Here is a 19,686-nt window from a genome sequence, read left to right as displayed (position 1 = left end):
TAATGAAAGAAATTATATTTTAGAAAAATAATTATTTATGTAACCTAAAATGAGGGGAAAAAACAGTGATATATTTTACAGTTATTTATTGTCAAAATTATATTATAGTTCGGTGTAATTAGATTTTTTTTAAAAAAAAGTTAATACATTTTAGAGTTATTTATTTTAAGAATTATATAAAACAGTTCAGTATTTTTTTAATTTAATCTAAGTTGATTGGTGTATGTTATGATTATTTTGGGCTCCTGATATATTTATTATAACTTATATAATATATTGTAGTATTTAATCAAGTATTAAAATAGAACTAAGATATAAATAAATTGATGAATGACTTTTTTAAAAAATAATATTATTTTTAAATCAAATGTCGTTTGTAATCATATCTTATGTTAAATATTCATGTTTGAATACGAAGCTTAACGGACGCATGATATTTTTAATATAATAATCATTTAGAATTTATTCTGTCATGGGCTTAATATTATCTGTGAGATCGATATTAAAAAATTATTAAATTAATAGATCTATCTTTTTTTATATTAAATATTGATTAAATCATGAACCCTAAACCATAAATACATTTTAAAAATATCAATACTACATACTTATTGGGTGCCAATAGGTGAATCGATAAACCCTAAATTATAAAACTAAACTCTAACCTCTACAATACATGCTCTTAAAAAATATATAAAAATATATTTGGTGGTCGTAAAGTGATCATCATTTTATATATTATAATTTGGGACGGTTTAGTAGTTAGCGCATAAAATGTTGTCATCATAAGGTCTGGTGTTCGAATTTTGATATAATCGAGACATTTACCTCTCTCATGCGTCGATAACTATTCTAAATATTAGTAGTCATTCGTGATTTATCTTATCTGTGTTTACAAATTGATGGAGACGCTAGAGATGAGTATAATATCTTTTGCCACCGTAACTCGAATTGGTATAACACTCGACTTTAAAATTATATCTTTTGTAACAGGAATATATATAATTTCAAAATGATTAAATTTATAAAAAAAATTAGGCAAAAATTGAAAGTGGAGAATCGTAAATGAGACGTGTACATTTTACTTTTCAAAAATGTTTTTATTTTTTACATCGTAATAACAACAACATCATACTATTGTGCAATTATAATCGGGGTTGGATTTAAAAATTAGATTTGGGGTAGGCTTGAATTTAATATAGATTAGGGGATAAAATAAATCCAGATTACAGTACAGAATTTAAAATTTTATCGATTAAAAAGAGGATCATTAACCCACATACTGTGGAAGGATCGCTTTGGCAGAATTCTTCGAGATATATGTTGCAAGCATTCTCACACACATCTTGGATACTCCCTTTCACAAAAGCCGCAGCTAACGACGTAGTCTTCTCCCTTTCACAACCATTGTCACCCTCCTTCATGAATCTACATTAGGACATGAGTGGATCACGACACTCTCAAAATTTTTTAATAACATAATTTTATAGATTTTTTTTTAAATTTTGTTAGTATATATATTATTTTATCCTAATTTAGATGATATGTATAATTGATGTAATTGTAAGTTTTATTTTTATTTTAACACATCTCTTGAGTTGGAATCTTTGTAGGACTTAATTTAAATTTTGTTTTCCTTTATTTTTCACATTTCAATTAAATATACATTATACATTTTGAAAATTTAGAGAAGTCATTATTATATAATACATTTAATAAATATTTTCATCACTTAATATACGCCCCCTCCCCCAACTTAAAATCCTAGATCCATCCCTGCCCTCCTCCATCCCTAAACCCGAAAAATTAACAAATCAAACGAAGGAAAACAAATCAATATGCAACAAGACCCAAATATTAGTGTATCCACCACTGAAACTATATCGATTGTTATAGTACGAGACTCTTAAAATCAATAAGCAATAGTATAAAAAAGTCAAAAATAGATGCAACATGATGGCAAAAAAAAAAAAAACACAACTTTGTAGTACAACTCGGTTGAAAATAACAAAATCAAAGTAAAACCATGCAGCAATCATCACTACAAAAAAACAAATGTGGAATTGTCACATCAGTGACTCCCCTAGAGTCGGTCCCATGGATATGGAGGGAGGTAAATGCAGGTACACAGGTGGACAGTGCATGGCGGAGACGTTAACCCCACCACTGAAACTATATCGATTGTTATAGTACGAGACTCTTAAAATCAATAAGCAATAGTATAAAAAAGTCAAAAATAGATGCAACATGATGGCAAAAAAAAAAAAACACATCTTTGTAGTACAACTCGGTTGAAAATAACAAAATCAAAGTAAAACCATGCAGCAATCATCACTACAAAAAAACAAATGTGGAATTGTCACATCAGTGACTCCCCTAGAGTCGGTCCCATGGATATGGAGGGAGGTAAATGCAGGTACACAGGTGGAAAGTGCATGGCGGAGACGTTAACCCCAGGCAGTGACACCCCGGGGATCGACCCCTGGACCTTTCAGCCACAGAACCATGCACTCCCCATCTGTGCTACGCCCTGGGGACAACAATCATCACTACAAAAAATTTTACATTTGGTGGCGCTGAAACACGTCGCCAAATGTAAACAAAATGTGTCGCTGAACATTTGGCTACGCCAAAACGCGTCGCCAAGACACGTCGCAAATTGCTCGTATGCAAATGTCGATTTGCTATTTGGCGATGCGTTAAGGAACACGTCGCTAAAGGTGTAGGCATTTGGCCACGTTTCCCGTACGCGTTGCCAAAGGGTATTAACCATTTGGCGACGTTTACCTTGCGCCGCGAAATATATTTCTCGATTCAATTTTTTGAAATTATTATAATCATTTGGTGATGCAAAAATGTGTCGCCAAAGATATTAGACATTTTGTGACGCACTTCAACTGTCACAATTTGTTTGTTTATTTATTTATTTTAATTTTTATGATACTATGAAAGCGTCGCCAAATTGTGTCATAAATATGAATATGAAATAAAATACTTACAAACAATGAAATTAAATAGATGTGCAATTTACTATTCACAAGTCAAATATTTTTCAAAAAGTTAAACAACAAGTAAAATAATATCCAAAACATAATTAGTCAAACACCAATTAAAAAATATTTCAAAATGAAAGACTACATAGGCGTTGCTGAATGCCAATGATATAATGGAGGAAATCATGTGGAAGAGCTTGTCGGCGGAGGTTGAAAAGAGAAATCAGGAATGACATGTTGTAGTTGTTGCAATAATGCATCAAATCTTTGTTGCCGCTCACCTATCGTCTTTTGCTGCTCACATATAGTGTGTTTTTGTTCATCGATCATTTGTTGCATAGCTGTAATTTTTTCACCATCATCATTATACTTTGAGCTGATGTTTGTGGCCCTAGGACCACCTGCTATAGATAGTTTAGGTAATGGACCTAAACCCTTGATCAAGGGCGGAGGCACATACTAAGGGACCCGGGCTGTAGCCCGGGTCCCAATTTATTATCTAATTATATATATATATATATATATATATATATATATATATATATATATATAAAATTTAAATTTTACTTTTCTCTTATTTGTGTATCATTGAATTTTTAGCCCGGTAGCCCATGCCCAACCCAGCCCAGTCCATGTCCTGTTTAATTTCTAACCTAATTCCTTGATTCTATCATTGGGCCGCGGACAAAACAAGATTTGCAATCTTGTTTTGTCCGCCCAATTTATTTCCATAACATTTTATTTTTTAACAAATTTAAAACGAAACTTAAAAAAAATATAATTAATATCCCTAATTTCTTTTTACTCTTCGTCTATTTTTTTTCCTCCTTGTGCGTTTCTTGCCGCCAACTCATTACTCCTAAGATTCTCATGATTGCTCCTCCGTGACTCCGATTTCTTTAAACCCTGTTTGGAAACAACTTAAGTGAAGTAATTGAATTGAATTGCATTAGGAATTGAATTCTGGCTGGAATTGAATTCAATTCCTATGTTTGGAATGGATTAGTGAATAATAGAATTAAATTGAATTCCTTAATTTGGAATCTATTTGAATTGAATTCCATTCTTATACATTTACCATTTTATCCTCATAACTAATCATTTAATAATCAAGTTAAGTATTAGAGAATAGGAAGAAGGGATCACATAGTTAAGACAGCAGTATGAAGAAGGTGGCGCACGGGAGAAACGGTGCAAGGAGAAGTTTTCGACACAAGGAGAAACAACGCACAGGAGAAAGGCAGGAGAAAACAAGAGAGTCGGCAGATGGGAAAAAAGGTTTTAAGTTAAAAGGGCAATTAAGTAATTTTAGTTGTTCATGGTAAATCCCTATTCAAATCTGACCATTTGAGATCTGATTTACTATTCACGTTTTGACTGGAATTGGAATTGAAATTGAATTCCATATCAAATCGATCTCAAAAATTCATTCCAAACTATGGAATTGAATTCCAATTACCATATGAATTCAATTCCATAGGATTCCAAACAGGGTGTTAGAGTTCCGCTGATCCCTCTTTTCCTCTCTGGTGATTGTTAATTTGCTTCGTGATTCTTATTGCTCTCTCTCTTGATTGTTGCACGCCTGCACAAATACGACGTTGCAATTGCTCCACCGATCCTTACCCCTCCTTTTCTCTTCCACTGTTGCTTCGTGATTACTACTGCTCTACAATTTCTGTAAGTACAAATAATTGTTATCTATGTTTTAATCTTCAATTAAAATGTTTTTTATTTTGCTTTGATAGCTGATCCCAATTCCTTAGTTTTTTTTTATCACAGCTAATTGAAATGCATGCCTAATCAATAACCTAATTATAAGACTAAAATGCATTCCTAAATCCATCACAGTTAAATGTTTAACCGAATCAAACAACTAGTTTGAAATGTTACAACAAATGCAAAATGGTTTGCTTTTATTTGTTTGCCTAGTTTCACTTTTTAACTTTTATTCTATTAATTATTTATTATCTACTATGGCAAGAAATACTAGTAATGAAATGCATAAATATGCATGATTAAATGCTTAATCAAAGTTTTTAATACAATGTTGAAATTAATTAAAGATTCTTTTACTAGATATACGACCCAGCTTTAATTTTAATTTCAATATGTGGTTACGCTTAAGAAAGGGACAACATATTTCTATTTCTTTTTCTTAATCTTTTTCTTATATAGAATTTAACCAGTTGGTTTCTTAATTATTTTTTTACTTTAAATAATGTTGAATTTTTAGCTATTGCAGTTGATATTGAATATATTTAAGAGAAAGTGAGAATTATATTCGAAATCATTATTTAAAATTTATAAGATTTTATCATGTCAAAATGTGTTTGTCCTATGTTATTTTAATGTCAAATCAAGAGAGAAAGGGGGGAAATAATATTCTATCATTCTTTAAGCCAAGAATTGATAATCCTTCATCCTCCGAGAGGACCGAGACTAATATATCCATTTCTAACGAAGAGTTCGAATCTCCTTCTAAATCTCAAAGAGTTGAGTTTGATGAAACTTCACTTGAACGAGATCCTGGATTGCGTATTCCCAAGTGGAGACATCCTGTTAATCATCGTGATGAAATTAGATGAGTTTATATCAAATGGGGCCATATCAACCCAAATTGCAGGAGTACCCACGGTCTGAATCAGGAAAGCAATATCGTCGATTTCAATAAACATAGTTTAAAAAATTTCCATGGTTAGAGTACTCTCCTTCAAAGGATGTAGCATTTTGTTTTCCATGCTATCTTTTTGAATTAAGTGAAGCACAACAATCTGCATTTACAATAGAAGGGTTTAAAAGTTGGAAACGCATTAATGATGGAGTCAAGTGTGCCTTTTTGTCGCACATGGGAAGTTATAACTCAGTGCATAATAAATCTGCAAAATCAGTTGTTGATGTGATGAATGTAACTCGGCATATAGATAAAGTTATGAATCGAGAATTTTCTGAACAGATTCAAAAGAATCGATTAAGACTTGCGGCAACAATTGAGAGTGTCTGTTGGCTTAGTTTGCAAGCATGTGGATTAAGCGGTCATGATGAATCTTCAGCTTCTCAAAATTGTGGTAATTTCATTGAGATGCTAAAACTTTTGGGAAAATGGAATGCTAGTATTGGTGATGTAATCTTAGAGAAAGCACCGGGAAATGCAAAATATACCTCACCAGAAGTTCAAAAAGAAATCTTGCATATTATTGGTAATAAAGTCAGAAACAAAATTCGTGCTGAAATTGGAGATTCTAAGTTTTGTATTTTGGTGGATGAAGCGAAGGATATATCTAACAAAGAACAGATGACTATAATTTTGAGTTTTGTTGATGCTCATGATTTTTTACGGGAGCGTTTTTTCCAAATTGTGCATGTTCATGACACCATAGCTGCAACACTTAAGAAAGAAATATGTGATGTCCTCACCAGATATAATCTAGAAATACACAATATTCGGGGTCAAGGGTATGATGGTGCTAGTAACATGTGTGGTGCTTTTAATTGATTGCAAGCTTTATTTCTTAAAAATTGCCCCTATGCATATTATGTACATTGTTTTGCCCATCGACTCCAACTAGCGTTAGTTGCAGCTGCTGAAAATGAGATCTCTATATGGCTTTTCTTTTCAAATTTGACGACTATTGTTAATCTTGTTACATCTTCGTCCAAACGCAATGCCGAGTTACAATCTGCTCAAGTTAATGAAATTGCACATTTTGTTGTTGCTAATGAACGTGAGACTGGACGAGGAGCTAATCAGATTGGTAGTTTGTATCGAGTAGGAACTACTCGTTGGAGCTCCCATTTTGATTCTATTTGCGACTTAATAGATAAGTATAATGCAACTATTAATGTGATTGAAAATATTATCATTGATGGTTCCTCTACTTCGATGCGTGGGGAAGCTGGTGGTTCCTTAATTGTGATGAAATCTTTTGAATTCATTTTTATTTTGCATTTGATGCATAAAATTATGGCGATCACAAATTTACTTTGTCGTGCCATGCAAGAAAAATCTCTTGATATCATAAATGCAATGGATTTGGCTTTACAACTAAAACACTTCTTCTGACATTGAGAAATGATGGTTTTGATATTCTTCTTTCATATGTCAAATCATTTTGCACAAGATTGGATGTTGATATACCGGAGATGAGTGCTCGTTATAAGCATTCTAGTCGTTCATGCTAGCAAAAGGATGCCATCACAGTTGAGCATCACTTTCATTATGATATAATTAATGCTGCAATAGATTTTCAATTGGCAGAGTTAAACTCTAGATTCAGTGATGAGACAGTAGAACTTCTTATGCTTAGCTCTGCTTTGGATCCAAAAGATAATTTTAATCGGTTCAACATTGATAAGATTTGTAATCTCGCTGAGAAGTATTATCCTGAGGACTTCACTGAACAGGAAATCCATAATTTGAGATGTCAGCTACAACATTATGAGCTCGATGTGGTTTATCATGAAAATTTTCAAAAAATATCCACTATCTCAGAATTGTGTCAAGGGTTATTTGAAACAAAAAAATTACAGTACTATAATTTGATCGACAAGTTGATTCATCTAATTTTAACTTTGCCCGTTTCTACGGCAACTATAGAGCATGCATTTTCAGCTATGAAGATTGTTAAAACAGTTCTTCATAATAGAATGGGACAGAATTTTCTAACAAATTCTATGATTATCTACATTAAAGAGAGTTTGCTTCAAGTATTGATTCAGATTCTATCATTGATGAATATTATACTTTGAAGAATCGTAGAGCACAACTTCGATAATGTGTATGTATATATGGATCATAAAATAATTTTTTAACTTTGTGAGTTATATGTGCTAATTAATTTTTTTTCTATTTTTATTTAAGAAGTTGATGGTGTGAAAGTTCTTCCACTGAAAACTGCAGCTGGAGCGCAATTCAAGTGGTTAGTTGATTAGATACATTTTCATGTTTGCCCCATTACTTGCTATATATTTCATTGGTCACTCAACCTTTCAAGACTTTTTATTTGTTTGTGTTTGCTACACCTAATATTTTGGATTAATGAGGTGAGATTAGTTTTCCTTTTTATGTTATTGAACTTTATACTGTTAACATTTTATACTTGTCCTCTTATGTTTTGCAGGATTCGACCTACAAATACTTCAAGGTCATTACTGTTGATGCAGCTCATAGTATCATTATCCGCAATGACCCAAGGATTAACTCCAGAGTTAACAACTTGCTTTTATAGTTACCTTTTGTCTAGAATTTGATGTGATTTCAACTCAAAATTTTAGTTACCTATTTGATGTGCTTGTCTAGTCCATAAGTTTTGTGATTCTACTCAAATTTAGACTTCTATAAATCTTTTAATAATTTATATTTTGTAATATTTTTAGTATCTATCATTTTCCTATCTAGTTGATGAATGAGACAATGAGTGTTTGTATAGATTTGGGTTAAAGTAATAGATCCAAGTTATAGTTGTTCTATTTGTCTTGTAAAAATTAGTTCCTAAAATATTTTTGTGGGATAATATTATATGTTTTTCTTAATAATTTTTTAAAAAATATTAAGAAACTTAATGACGGATATTAAATTTCATCTCTAAACAACGGATATTAAATTTTACAGCTAAATTTAAAGATGAAATCAAATTTTCTTTACAAAATGCATTAGCGATCAAAATTTTTATGACATATTAGTTTCTAATAATTATTTGTTCATATCTAATGCATATAAATAATTTTATTTTTTGTTAAAAATTTTTAGCCCGGATAGATTATAATTCCTAGCTCCGCCATTGCCCTTGATGTAACGAGACCGTGAGCCTAAGACTTGCGTCATGATATCAACATCTTTAGGATGACACACATTATCGACAGTAGAGACAGAAACTTCACTTTCTAGCTGAGTCGACCGAATTTCCACCATTTCAGCCTAAAAAGAAAATAAAATTTTAGTATGAAAATTAACTAGATATAATGTGAATGTCACCTAAGGCAAATAAAACTAATGAATACCTAAAAATTATACAAAGACATTTAAACCAAGGTTAAGATATTTGATACAACAAATAATTAGAATGACACCTCAAAATCCGAGTCACTCAAGAAATGTTAATGAATAGCACAACCTACCAAAGTTAACACCCAGCACTAAAAAAGAAAAATCAAATAAAGAGCAAAACATATGAATACTGACTTTCTAGGTGAGTAAGATATAGTTATATTCAGATAAGGTAGATAAAGTCCCTCAGGCTCTACGAGAACAAAATACTGAAACCATTGAGTTGTATCCTTGGTGTCCATGGAAGTCCATAAGAATGTTACAACTTACAAGACATGGTGAAGAATAATGTCAAACATAAAGTATGAGATGTATGCAGTAAAAGATGATTTTAACAAATATAAGATCAATAACTCAATTATAGAAAAACATCAATACATATTTGACACATGCCAAAAAGGTGTAATCAACATTCAAAGACAATCAAATATAATCCATGCCAGCAAAATTGTTGAGAGAATATTCAATCTACCAAACTAGAATCTAGTAAAACTAGTTTAATCCATCAAAAATCAAAATCAATTCCAAGACATGAATACACCAAGTGGGAAAAAAATAACTAGTATCCATCGCTCTCTTACAACAAAAATAATAAAATACACTTACATATTTTTGTGCAGCACAATCATTCTTCCATTGTTCTCCTTTATGAAACAATTGCTCAAAAGTGTCGATCATGCTTGGAAGCTCTCCCGTCACAGTATCGGCCTTAAAAATTAAAGCATTATTATCATATAAATTTTAAAATAAATATTATTTTTAAATAAAACTTACAGCAGCGTGATAGTGTTGGACCAAAGACTTCGATCCATGAGCGCCCTCAAGTGGCCTACAAAATTGATTATTCGTATTCTTCTCAGATTGTTCCTGAAAAAATAAAGAATAATATTAGTTTCGGTAATATTAAAATATTTATCAACTAATCTCATTATTACTAACCATTTGTTCCTTTTTTCCAAAATAATCACAAAGAAAATTCCAATCATCTTGGTTTACTCCCTTATACGGTTTCCTCTTAGACACATCCTTATTTTGCAACCCATCGAGCTGCTTCCAATGCCTCCTCATCTTACACCTTCGTTCTTGAATTGCTCTCATGGCGAGTCTCTCCACCTCTGCCTTCACCAAGCTCATCTTTGGATATATAAATTTGTTCTTCAAAAAAAAAAACTCATTAATGCTTAGGTTATTATTATTATTATTATTATTATTATTATTATTATTATATAATTAAAATAGCATAACATAATTTTCCAAACTTACATCAAGACGATCAAAAATGAGTTGTTTTTCAACCAAAGCCACATCCTTCCAAGCTGTAATACGAGGAGATATTGTATCTCGAACAATTTGAGCTATTAAGTTATTAAACCATTTTCCAGTTTCTCCAACACTACCCCCTGTATACTCTTCAAACTCAACCTCTAATTTATCATTTTTTCGCTTTCTCAATGCCTTCTCAAGAACTTTACTACAAGATTGCCCTCTCCATGTTGTTTGTCTACCTCCATCCTCTCTTGATCCACCATCTTCGGTACTAGAACCACTAGTATTCAAATTAGACATCCTGTAAAAAAAAGAAAAAAAATAATAACATGAATAAATGAATGACATCATAAATCATGGAATAAATGGACAAAAACATAAAGAATAGATAAACCAATAGTAATATGAATAAATATATTTCTTACTTCTTCTGATGTTGCATCATTAGTCTCATTGTCAATACTATCATCATCATCAATTTCAATACCACCATCATCTTCTTCATTATATTCTTCTATTGTGTCATCCTCAAAATCGTCATCATCAACTATAAAATCACCTATATTGTGGAACAAATGATCGATATTTATAATCTCCGTCGGTTCGATATCATCATGATGGAAGCTGGTATTCTCAAACTCAGGTAAGTCTACCACCAATTGCAATGATCATGAATTAATTTCTTGCACTATGTGAGCATCGATAGTAGTTGTGTCAACATCATTTTCAGCTTCAATATTTGGATAGTCCCACAAATTCCGTGGGGTATAAGCCTGAACCAATTTCCACATTGGGCCATTCTTGTTGTCATTCAAGTAATACACTAATTCCGCCTGTGATGCAAGTATAAATGGATCATTCTTGTACCATTCTGCCCCAGTATAGATGCTTGTGAATATATTGTCCACTTGAATTCTTCTTTTCCTAGGATCTGTGTCAAACCATTTGCACTTGAATATTAACACTATGCAATCTTTTAAATAATACAACTCTATAACTTCTTGAAAAAATACCATAAAAGTTTTGCTCTCCTACACCAGGTACAAGAATACCGCTATTTTGTGTGGTTCGCCTCACATCTCGTTGTTCCACAAGAAACTTAATGTCATTGATAATAGCACCAGAGTATGAGTACACACTGAAATTGGATCTATTAGCTAATGCATACAATTCATCTGTGGCTTCACATGACCCCGTTGCTCGCATTTCATTAACCTAAAAAATGTTTAGAGAAGTACGATACAAAGATTTAATTTGATTTGAAATTATTCAATTCAAATGCAACCTATTTTTATTTAGGATTGAACAATTTATCATATTGACTTGAACATGTTTTCTACTTACCTTATCCCGAAACCACATTGGAAATTCAATTTCTTGTTGTTGTTCCACATTCTGCACTCCCCTAGCTAGTAGATCATTTCGATGGTCCCTACATTTTAAAATATTATTATTAGCTACATGAGATTTAAAATAATATTATTAGCAAATAATATGAATTTAGGTAAATGAAATAATTGAACAAGTTATAGATGACTTACTCAAGGTACTTTTCAACTTCTTGACAATTATTTAGCACATACCACTCTGCCTTACTCCGTAAAGAAGGTTCAAGAACTTTGACCTCTTTCTTGCCCAAAGGTCGACCAACATGCTTGAATATAGAAATAACTCGGGAAGGGCATGTGTTCACCCTATCATCATTTCTTTCTGGGCGATTATATCGGGTTTCGATATCTCGAAAATACATCAAACAAAAGGTTAAAGCCTCATTAACAATGTAAGCTTCAGCAATTGATCCCTCTGGACGTGCTCAATTATTAACATATTATTTGTAAATACTCATATCTCGCTCAATGCAATACATCCATCTAAAATGTACAGGACCACCCATGATTACCTCTTGTGGTAAATGAACAATCAAGTGAACCATAATATCAAAGAACGCTGGAGGGAATATTCTTTCCAACTTGCATAAAATAAGCACAACATTTGTCTTCAACAATTTAAGATCACTGACATTCAAAGTCTTGGCACATATTTGTTGGAAGAAATTACATAACTCAATGATAGTTTCACCCACTTCTTTCTTCAAGTATGGCCTGATTCCTGTCGGTAATAAACACTGGAGCAAGACATGACAGTCATGAGACTTAAGTCCCAAAATTTTACAAGTGGTCTCATTGACATTTTTTGATAAGTTGGTAGCAAAACCATCCGAAAACTTCACCGATTTGATAAATTGACAAAATAAACGTCTCTCTTCAGCACTTAACATATATGTTGCTGGTGGCTTCTTCCATTTATTTCCATCTTTGTAGAGATGCAACTCTTTCCTAATCCCCATGTCTTGAAGATCTAGTCTCGCCTTTTCTGTGTCTTTTGATTTTCCTTCTATGTTCAACAAGGTGCCCAGAACACTATCACATACATTCTTCTCGATGTGCATTACATCCAAGTTATGTCGAAGTGGTAAGTGTTTCCAGTATTCAAGTTGGAAAAATATGCTTTTTTCGACCAGTTAAGCTCGATAACTGAACGTTTGCGCTTTATACCTCCATATTGCTTATGTTTTCCAGGAAGACCAACATGCACATGTTCTAATTGAGCTAATATATATTTAGCAATTAATTCTCTAGGAGGAGATCTTGGTTCCACCTTACCATCAAATTGTTTGCTTCGCCTCATTGGATCATTTAAAGGAAGAAAACATCTATGTCCAATGTAAGCTATCTTACTCCTTATGCCTTTTGAAGGAGTGTCTTCGTTACAAGTTGGACATGCTTTATACCCTTTTGTACTCCATCCAGACATTAAAGCATATGCAGGATAATCATTAATGGTCCACAAAACCGCTGCACGCATTAAGAAATTATCATTAGTCACTGCATCTCGAGTATTCACACCTTCCCATAATATTTTTAACTCTTCAATTAGTGGTTGAAGGAAAACATCCATGTCTTTTCCAGGTGATGTTGGTCTAGGAATTAATAAAGACAACATCATGTTTTCAGACTTCATACACTTCCAAGGTGGCATGTTATATGGAACAACCATAACAGGACACATGCTGTAAGTCGTGCTCATGCTACCAAATGGATTAAAACCATCTGTTGTCAAACCAAGACGCACATTTCTGGGATCAATGGCAAATGTTGGAAATTTCTCATCAAACATCTTCCAAGCAGAACCATCCGCGGGGTGCCTTAAAACACCATCATCTTTTAGCCGTTCAGCATCATGTCATCTCATATCTCTTGTAGTGTGCCTAGAACTATACAAATGCTTTAATCTAGGAGTTAGGGGAAAGTATCGCATCACTTTTTTGGTATTTTTTTACCTTTCGTATTTTTGTCAACCCATCTACTCACGCCACATACAGGACAATTCAGAAGCTCAGCATTCTCTTTCCAATAAAGAACACAATCATGTTCACAGACATGGATTGACTCGTACCCCAATCCGAGTTCACTTAACTTTCTCTTTGCCTTATAGTGTGAGCCAGGTAATATTGCTTGAGGAAATGCTTGCTTCAATAACTTAAGTAACATATCAAAAGATTTGTTACTCCATTTGTTTAGTACTTTCACATTCATTAATTTTACCAAGAAATTAAGCGCTGAGAAATTTACACATCCTGGATACAATTCCTTCTCAATCTCCTTCAACATATTATCAAAATTTTTAGTTTGGAAACCTTGATGTCGAACAAGCTCACTGGATTCTCCTATCTCTACTGGTCCAGTCAAATCAGCCAAAACATCTATCATTTCATCTTGGGCATCACTATCAGATAAAACTTCATGCTCTATTGGTGGATGTTCATATTGCTCACCATGGTAATCCCACACTTTGTATGACTGTTGTATCCCATATTTTATTAGGTGTATCTCTACTAAGCGTAGTGGCTGATACAAATGATTCAAACAAGTATTACATGGACATCTTATTTTCCCCTCTTCATTGGCGTACTCCATAGCTTGTGTTACAAACATCCGAACACCATTTTTATATTCGAGAGAGATTCGATTCTTCACACTCATCCAACTTTTGTCAATCGTCATTTTGTAAAACTACAGAGCAAGCAAACTTATACATTAAATTTCATTACATGCCATGAAATCAACCAATTCCATACATTAATATCTAGTTGAATATTACTAACTGAAGAATAAATTGCCAACTTCTAAAACTGATCCATTAACATTTATAAAAAAACCTCTAACAAAAATTACAAACAAACCATATAAGACAAAGGAAAAAAAATAACATTTTAAAAATTGAATTTGAATAAATGATGACTTCAATAATTTAGCAAGAACTGAAAGGTTGAATTTTATGGCACAGAGAAGGTTTTGAGTAAAGAATTGCAAGTAAAAAAAAACAAAAAAGAATACCAAAACACTAACGAACAATGATTTCAAGCAGGCTTGTAAATAGTTTCCATCCATAAATCTCTCTTTCTCTTGAATATATCTGAATCATATGCATAAAGAAACAAGTATAACAAGATAAAACATCATATAGCCAAAAACAACCATAAAAAAACTTACAAGAAAATAACTTTTTAGTTTGTGAGGCACAAAAAACAATTCTTGTCCAATCCAACAATTTCACCGTCAATACAAGTTTAATATAGCAATGCAAGCAAATGCCTAAAAAAGGAGATATAGGCGGAAAAAAAAATTAAATACAACTAAATAAATAATAAAAATAAAAAGAAACTGAAACGAATAGAGAGAGATGACTAACAATGGGTTGTTATTGGTGATATGCACAGGTGTGAGCGGCGCACCCAAAACGTCGAGAAGTAGCCTTAGATTGGACCTCGAATAACCCAACTTTGAAGTCGAAACAGGAGGAGCACGACGAAGCCAATGGGCCCAACTCTCATTCCGCGATTCCCCTTTTCGATTGCAATCAAATTTTGACCCTGCCTCTTCCGATTAACAGCAGCTCCCTGAGAATCCTTCACTTGAAGCCACTTCCCAATAGAAAAAATAGATTTGGAAGAGATGATTTGGGGATTTTAGGCGGGGAGAGAGTGTTGATGATTTTTTAGGGATTTTGACTGCGATGGGAAGATGTGGAGTGAGGAGGGTTTTGGTGGGAGATGAAATTTTATACATTATATATACAATAATTATTTAGATATATAATACTTATAATAAATAATATACCAATTTTGCTATGTTCAACCCTTAATGGAATAAGGAAAGAGAAATTACGGTTTGGTAAAAAAAAAACACTATTCGGCAACGTTTGGAATGCGTCGTAGAATGATGTACCTATTTTACGACGCTTCTAGCTTATCTTTCTACGACGCATAATTGAGTCGCATTGCCAAAAGATAGAAAGCGAGGGAGGGAAAATTTCCCGCTACATTTTAGCGATGTGAGTGTTCTTCGCGTCGCCAAATGCTCACATATGGCGACGCATTAACTTTGTCCGGTCGCCAAATAACCTAAAATAAAAGAGGGAAAAAGTAGCTGTGCAATTCGCAATTGTAGCGACGCTGAGCATATTGTGCGTCACCATATGGTAACATTTGGTGACGCTGACCATGTCATGCGTTGCAAAAAGTCATATTTCTTGTAGTGCATCTTCATGGACTGATCACCACCATCCATGAATATCCTTGGAAATCGAGGGGAGAAAATAGTACCTCGAAGCAGTCAACGACGATAGATCGAATAGCAGTAGATGAGTTGGGGAGACGAAGTTTCTCTCGGCTACGTATTTGGAAAAATTTACTATTTGAGAGGTATCATAAGACAATCATCTTGGATATTGTATCATTTATTTGATAAATAAAAGTTACTATTTAAGTATACATTCTTTATGTGTATAATTGAATCTTAAACTTATTTACTGAATGTCCGTAATACGATTCATAACACGAGAGAACTCGTAGTTGGATCACAACTAATGAGTATATGACTATATGTACAATTATAAATATATTGAAATATTCCCTAATCGTTGAATTGATTAGTTCGAACATCATCGATTCTGTGAGACTAGCACAGACTATACTCCTTGGTCTAACAAAATAATTGTTCATTACTGGCTAGAGATATTGGGATGTCAAAAGTTAAACGTGGATGCTAATTATGGTAATTAGTTCATTGGAATAACCTACTATAGTATTCATATGATTCTTTACATATATGGATATGTCAAAAAAGATTTACTGTAGCTTAAGTATAAATTTCTTTCGACTTGAGGTATTTAAGTCATCATAGTTATAGAGACTTATACTTTGACATCCTAAGCTAGCATCTCCTTCGAAGTATAGTTTCGGGATGATTGGGTATAAATAAAAGTGTCTGAAAGTGTTTGGATAACCAACAAAGTATTTACCACTCCTTATGAGGATATGTATACCTATGATTATTTGTCAGAATTATTACTCAAAGTCTTTGGCAAAAACATCACATGTTAAGAGTATTATACTCTTGGACACATGTACGAGTAATTTGAATACACAGGATGAGGAAGTATTACTTAAACTAGGTGTGACATAGTTAGCCTAGTGGGGACTAACACATAGATCATATTTTGAACCAAGTGGGGTAGAAGACGAGTGAAAGGAATGAGACACGACTCACTGTATCTGTTGAAAAGTTTAAAAGTGGTTCTGAAATCAACTATGATTTTTCCGCCAATTAGGGATCATAATGTACTACTAAGTATCATTTATGATCAATCCATAATTAATGGTTAATTATGGACGACCAACATAAACTGAGAACCTATAAGGTCGCATGTACTACAAGTTTATCTAAAAGATTTAAAACAAGTTTTAGAATTGAATTCTCAGATAAAAAAGAAAGAGTCTGGTTATATAAGTTATAGACTTGGAGAGAACAAAAAGCGGAGAATATAACTTTTATCAAAATCCTAAATAGTTAAATCATTTGGCTTGTAAGTTTTCTATTTTTATTTTCTGAGAAAATAAAAAACATTTGGTTGGCAATTTCTACATTTGTTTTCTAGAAAAGAAGATATCATTTTATGAGAAAATAGAGAATATCTAAAAGTCATTTTCTAAAAGAAAGGAAAAATGTGGGTTCTTAACCCATCGCATAAAACTGCCTCTTAAGTTTTTATTTCCTCCTCTCCCCATTTCCTCCCAGTTCCTACCTCCCCTTCCACTGCCCTGCCACTCCTCCTTCACTCCTCGTTGCTCAAGTGTTGCGCCAACCTATTGTTGATCACACCTCCCCATCTATCGGGCTCACCACTGTCACTAACGGTTGTTGCCAGCTTCGTCCCGATCACCTTTTCAGCAAAGTGCGCTCACAGCCCCTACTCTTACGGCGTTGCAACATCTATGATCACGATCGCCAGGGTCCATCCACACTTGAAGGTCAGCTTCGATGTTTCGCCGGAACTATGCGTGTGACCACAACACGATCGTAGCGTGTCACCAGCCGTCCTAACACTGCCAACGTGTGTTCCCATTGCCACCGTAGCCATTTTCTAGAGCCACTAGTGATTTCACAGTTGGCTTCCTCTCGGTTGTGAACAGAGCTCACCAGCTGCCGCATTGTTTCCTCCCACGATATACATCGCCCTACCTCCTCTTTTGCAATCATTTTCTGCAAGTAGCATTGACAATATGCTGGTATTTTTATATGTTTTGTTTACTCTAGAGTTACATTAAAATTTCCTAAATACTAAGGCAAATTTTTATAGAAGACATTATGGGAGGGCATAATCTCAATATCGAATTAGAGAAATATGAATGGTCAAAGACTAATATTATTATATTTGTCAAAATCATTTATGAAAAAGTGAAGCAAAATTAGTTACAAATATTTACCTTTAGTAATATGGTTTGGGAGGGGATCAACAAAAAATTATATCTAGCTACAAAGACGAATTATGTAGATAGGCTCAAAGATAAATGGAATCGTTTACGCACCAGGCAACAACTTTTTGCTACATTGCTTGCTCATACTAGTGTGATAATGGAACCAGACACCGATAAAGTAAATGCTCCAGAGAGAGCATAGGCAGAATGTTATATGATAAATGTCTTTATCTATTCAAATATATATTTTTATTATATGTTAGTGTATAATAAAATGCTAATATTCCTAATCAATGGTATAGAAAACTAAAAGGAGTACAAGGCAATATAAAACGAAGGTTGTGATCATTTCCACATTCTTAGTGAAGTTTTCGGTAGGACAACTACAACAGGTGATATGCGTTGGTGCAGTATGTTGGTGTAGTTAACACCAATGGTCAAACTTAAGTTTTGATGAATAATAAGTGGATAAAAGTTAGATGTACTATATGTTGGTGTAGTATGTTGGTGATCTAACATTTTTACCAAGTGTGTAGAATTTGATTAGTCGGACACCAGATTGAAATTCAGCTAAATCTGGAGGACCTGATAGCTAGTATAAAAGTCCAGATAGGTCAATGAGTGACCCAATATCTAATGGGAAGTCTGGCTGGGTCTGCGAGACTTGACAGCTTGCTGAAATCTAGTTGGGTTTGCAGACCTGACAACTGACGGAAAGACCTGGTGGATCAAGGTAGAGTCAAGCGATTCTGCATGGTAAGATAAGTCACTGGAGGAGAGTGTTCCAGTGAAGATGAGTCTCAATTAGGGACTTTAGGCGCAAGTCTAGTTTAAGTCCATTTTGAAAACCTAAATTGAGACTCTGACTAGTTCTTAATTTGAAAAGATAGGAGGAATTAATTATTACTGCTATTTTATTATTGTGCTAACTTTGTTTTACAGGTTAAATACTTTTCTGTTAGCCTAACATAATTTACAGGAGCAAAAAGGGACAAAAAGTTTTGGGTGAATAGTACTCGAGAAGTCTCTTGTACTTATGGAGGCGCCTCGGAGGCTTGATTGAAGACTCCGCGCGGGGGACACAGAGGTGCCTTCAATACATTTGAAGGCGCCTTGAGCTTGGCACTGGAAGGCACCTTGGAGAGCTTTGAAGGTGCCTTCCAGAGGATAAAACCGAATGTTGCGAAGTTTATCATCGTTGAATATAAGGGATAAACATAGCTTGTGGAGGCACCTCAGAGGAGGTTGAAGGCGCCTTCCACAACCTATATATGCCTTGTTCGAGCGGCACACTAGAGATAATTGAGATTCAAACTTCAAGACTTCTTCACTGCTTTGACTATGCTTTATTGCGGCACTTCTACTCCTAGGACAATTGACCGCTGCCGGTAGATCGACACCGACACACAAGTACTCCCACCTCTACATTCTTTGCGTTGGTAACTTTAATTAAAGTAATTTACTTTACTGTTTAAAAGGAAAGCGTAAGCTATTAAACTTTCCAACTTTTTCATACTTGTATTCGATTCTTTCTTCTGGCTATTCCGGAAGAAGATTATAGT

At 33.7% G+C, this 19,686-nt stretch overlaps 1 protein-coding gene across 1 annotated transcript; it reads left to right on the top strand.

The window, feature by feature from the left end:
* Window positions 1-5,841: 5,841 nt before the first annotated feature.
* On the top strand, window positions 5,842-8,221 carry LOC122029242 (zinc finger MYM-type protein 1-like). The gene is made up of 4 exons (XM_042588181.1): window positions 5,842-6,475; window positions 6,563-6,892; window positions 7,252-7,445; window positions 8,114-8,221. The coding sequence occupies exons 1-4, from the start codon at window positions 5,842-5,844 to the stop codon at window positions 8,219-8,221; spliced, it is 1,266 nt and encodes a 421-aa protein (XP_042444115.1).
* The last annotated feature ends 11,465 nt before the right edge of the window (window positions 8,222-19,686 follow it).

The sequence above is a fragment of the Zingiber officinale genome, chromosome 10B (genome assembly GCF_018446385.1).
Source record: "Zingiber officinale cultivar Zhangliang chromosome 10B, Zo_v1.1, whole genome shotgun sequence".
In the NCBI taxonomy this organism is placed as follows: Eukaryota; Viridiplantae; Streptophyta; class Magnoliopsida; order Zingiberales; family Zingiberaceae; genus Zingiber; species Zingiber officinale.
The sequence above is the reverse complement of the archived record's forward strand: the minus strand, read 5'-3'. Positions and strand labels throughout refer to the sequence as shown.

Bases quoted from the DNA above. Each gene is read 5' to 3' on its own strand.
- LOC122029242 (XM_042588181.1), top strand. From the start codon at position 5,842: ATGGGAAGTTATAACTCAGTGCATAATAAATCTGCAAAATCAGTTGTT. The intron at 6,893-7,251 runs GTGGTTCCTTAA...TTCAATTGGCAG, and splicing joins TTCGATGCGTGGGGAAGCTG to AGTTAAACTCTAGATTCAGT. The intron at 7,446-8,113 runs GTTTATCATGAA...TATGTTTTGCAG, and splicing joins AACATTATGAGCTCGATGTG to GATTCGACCTACAAATACTT.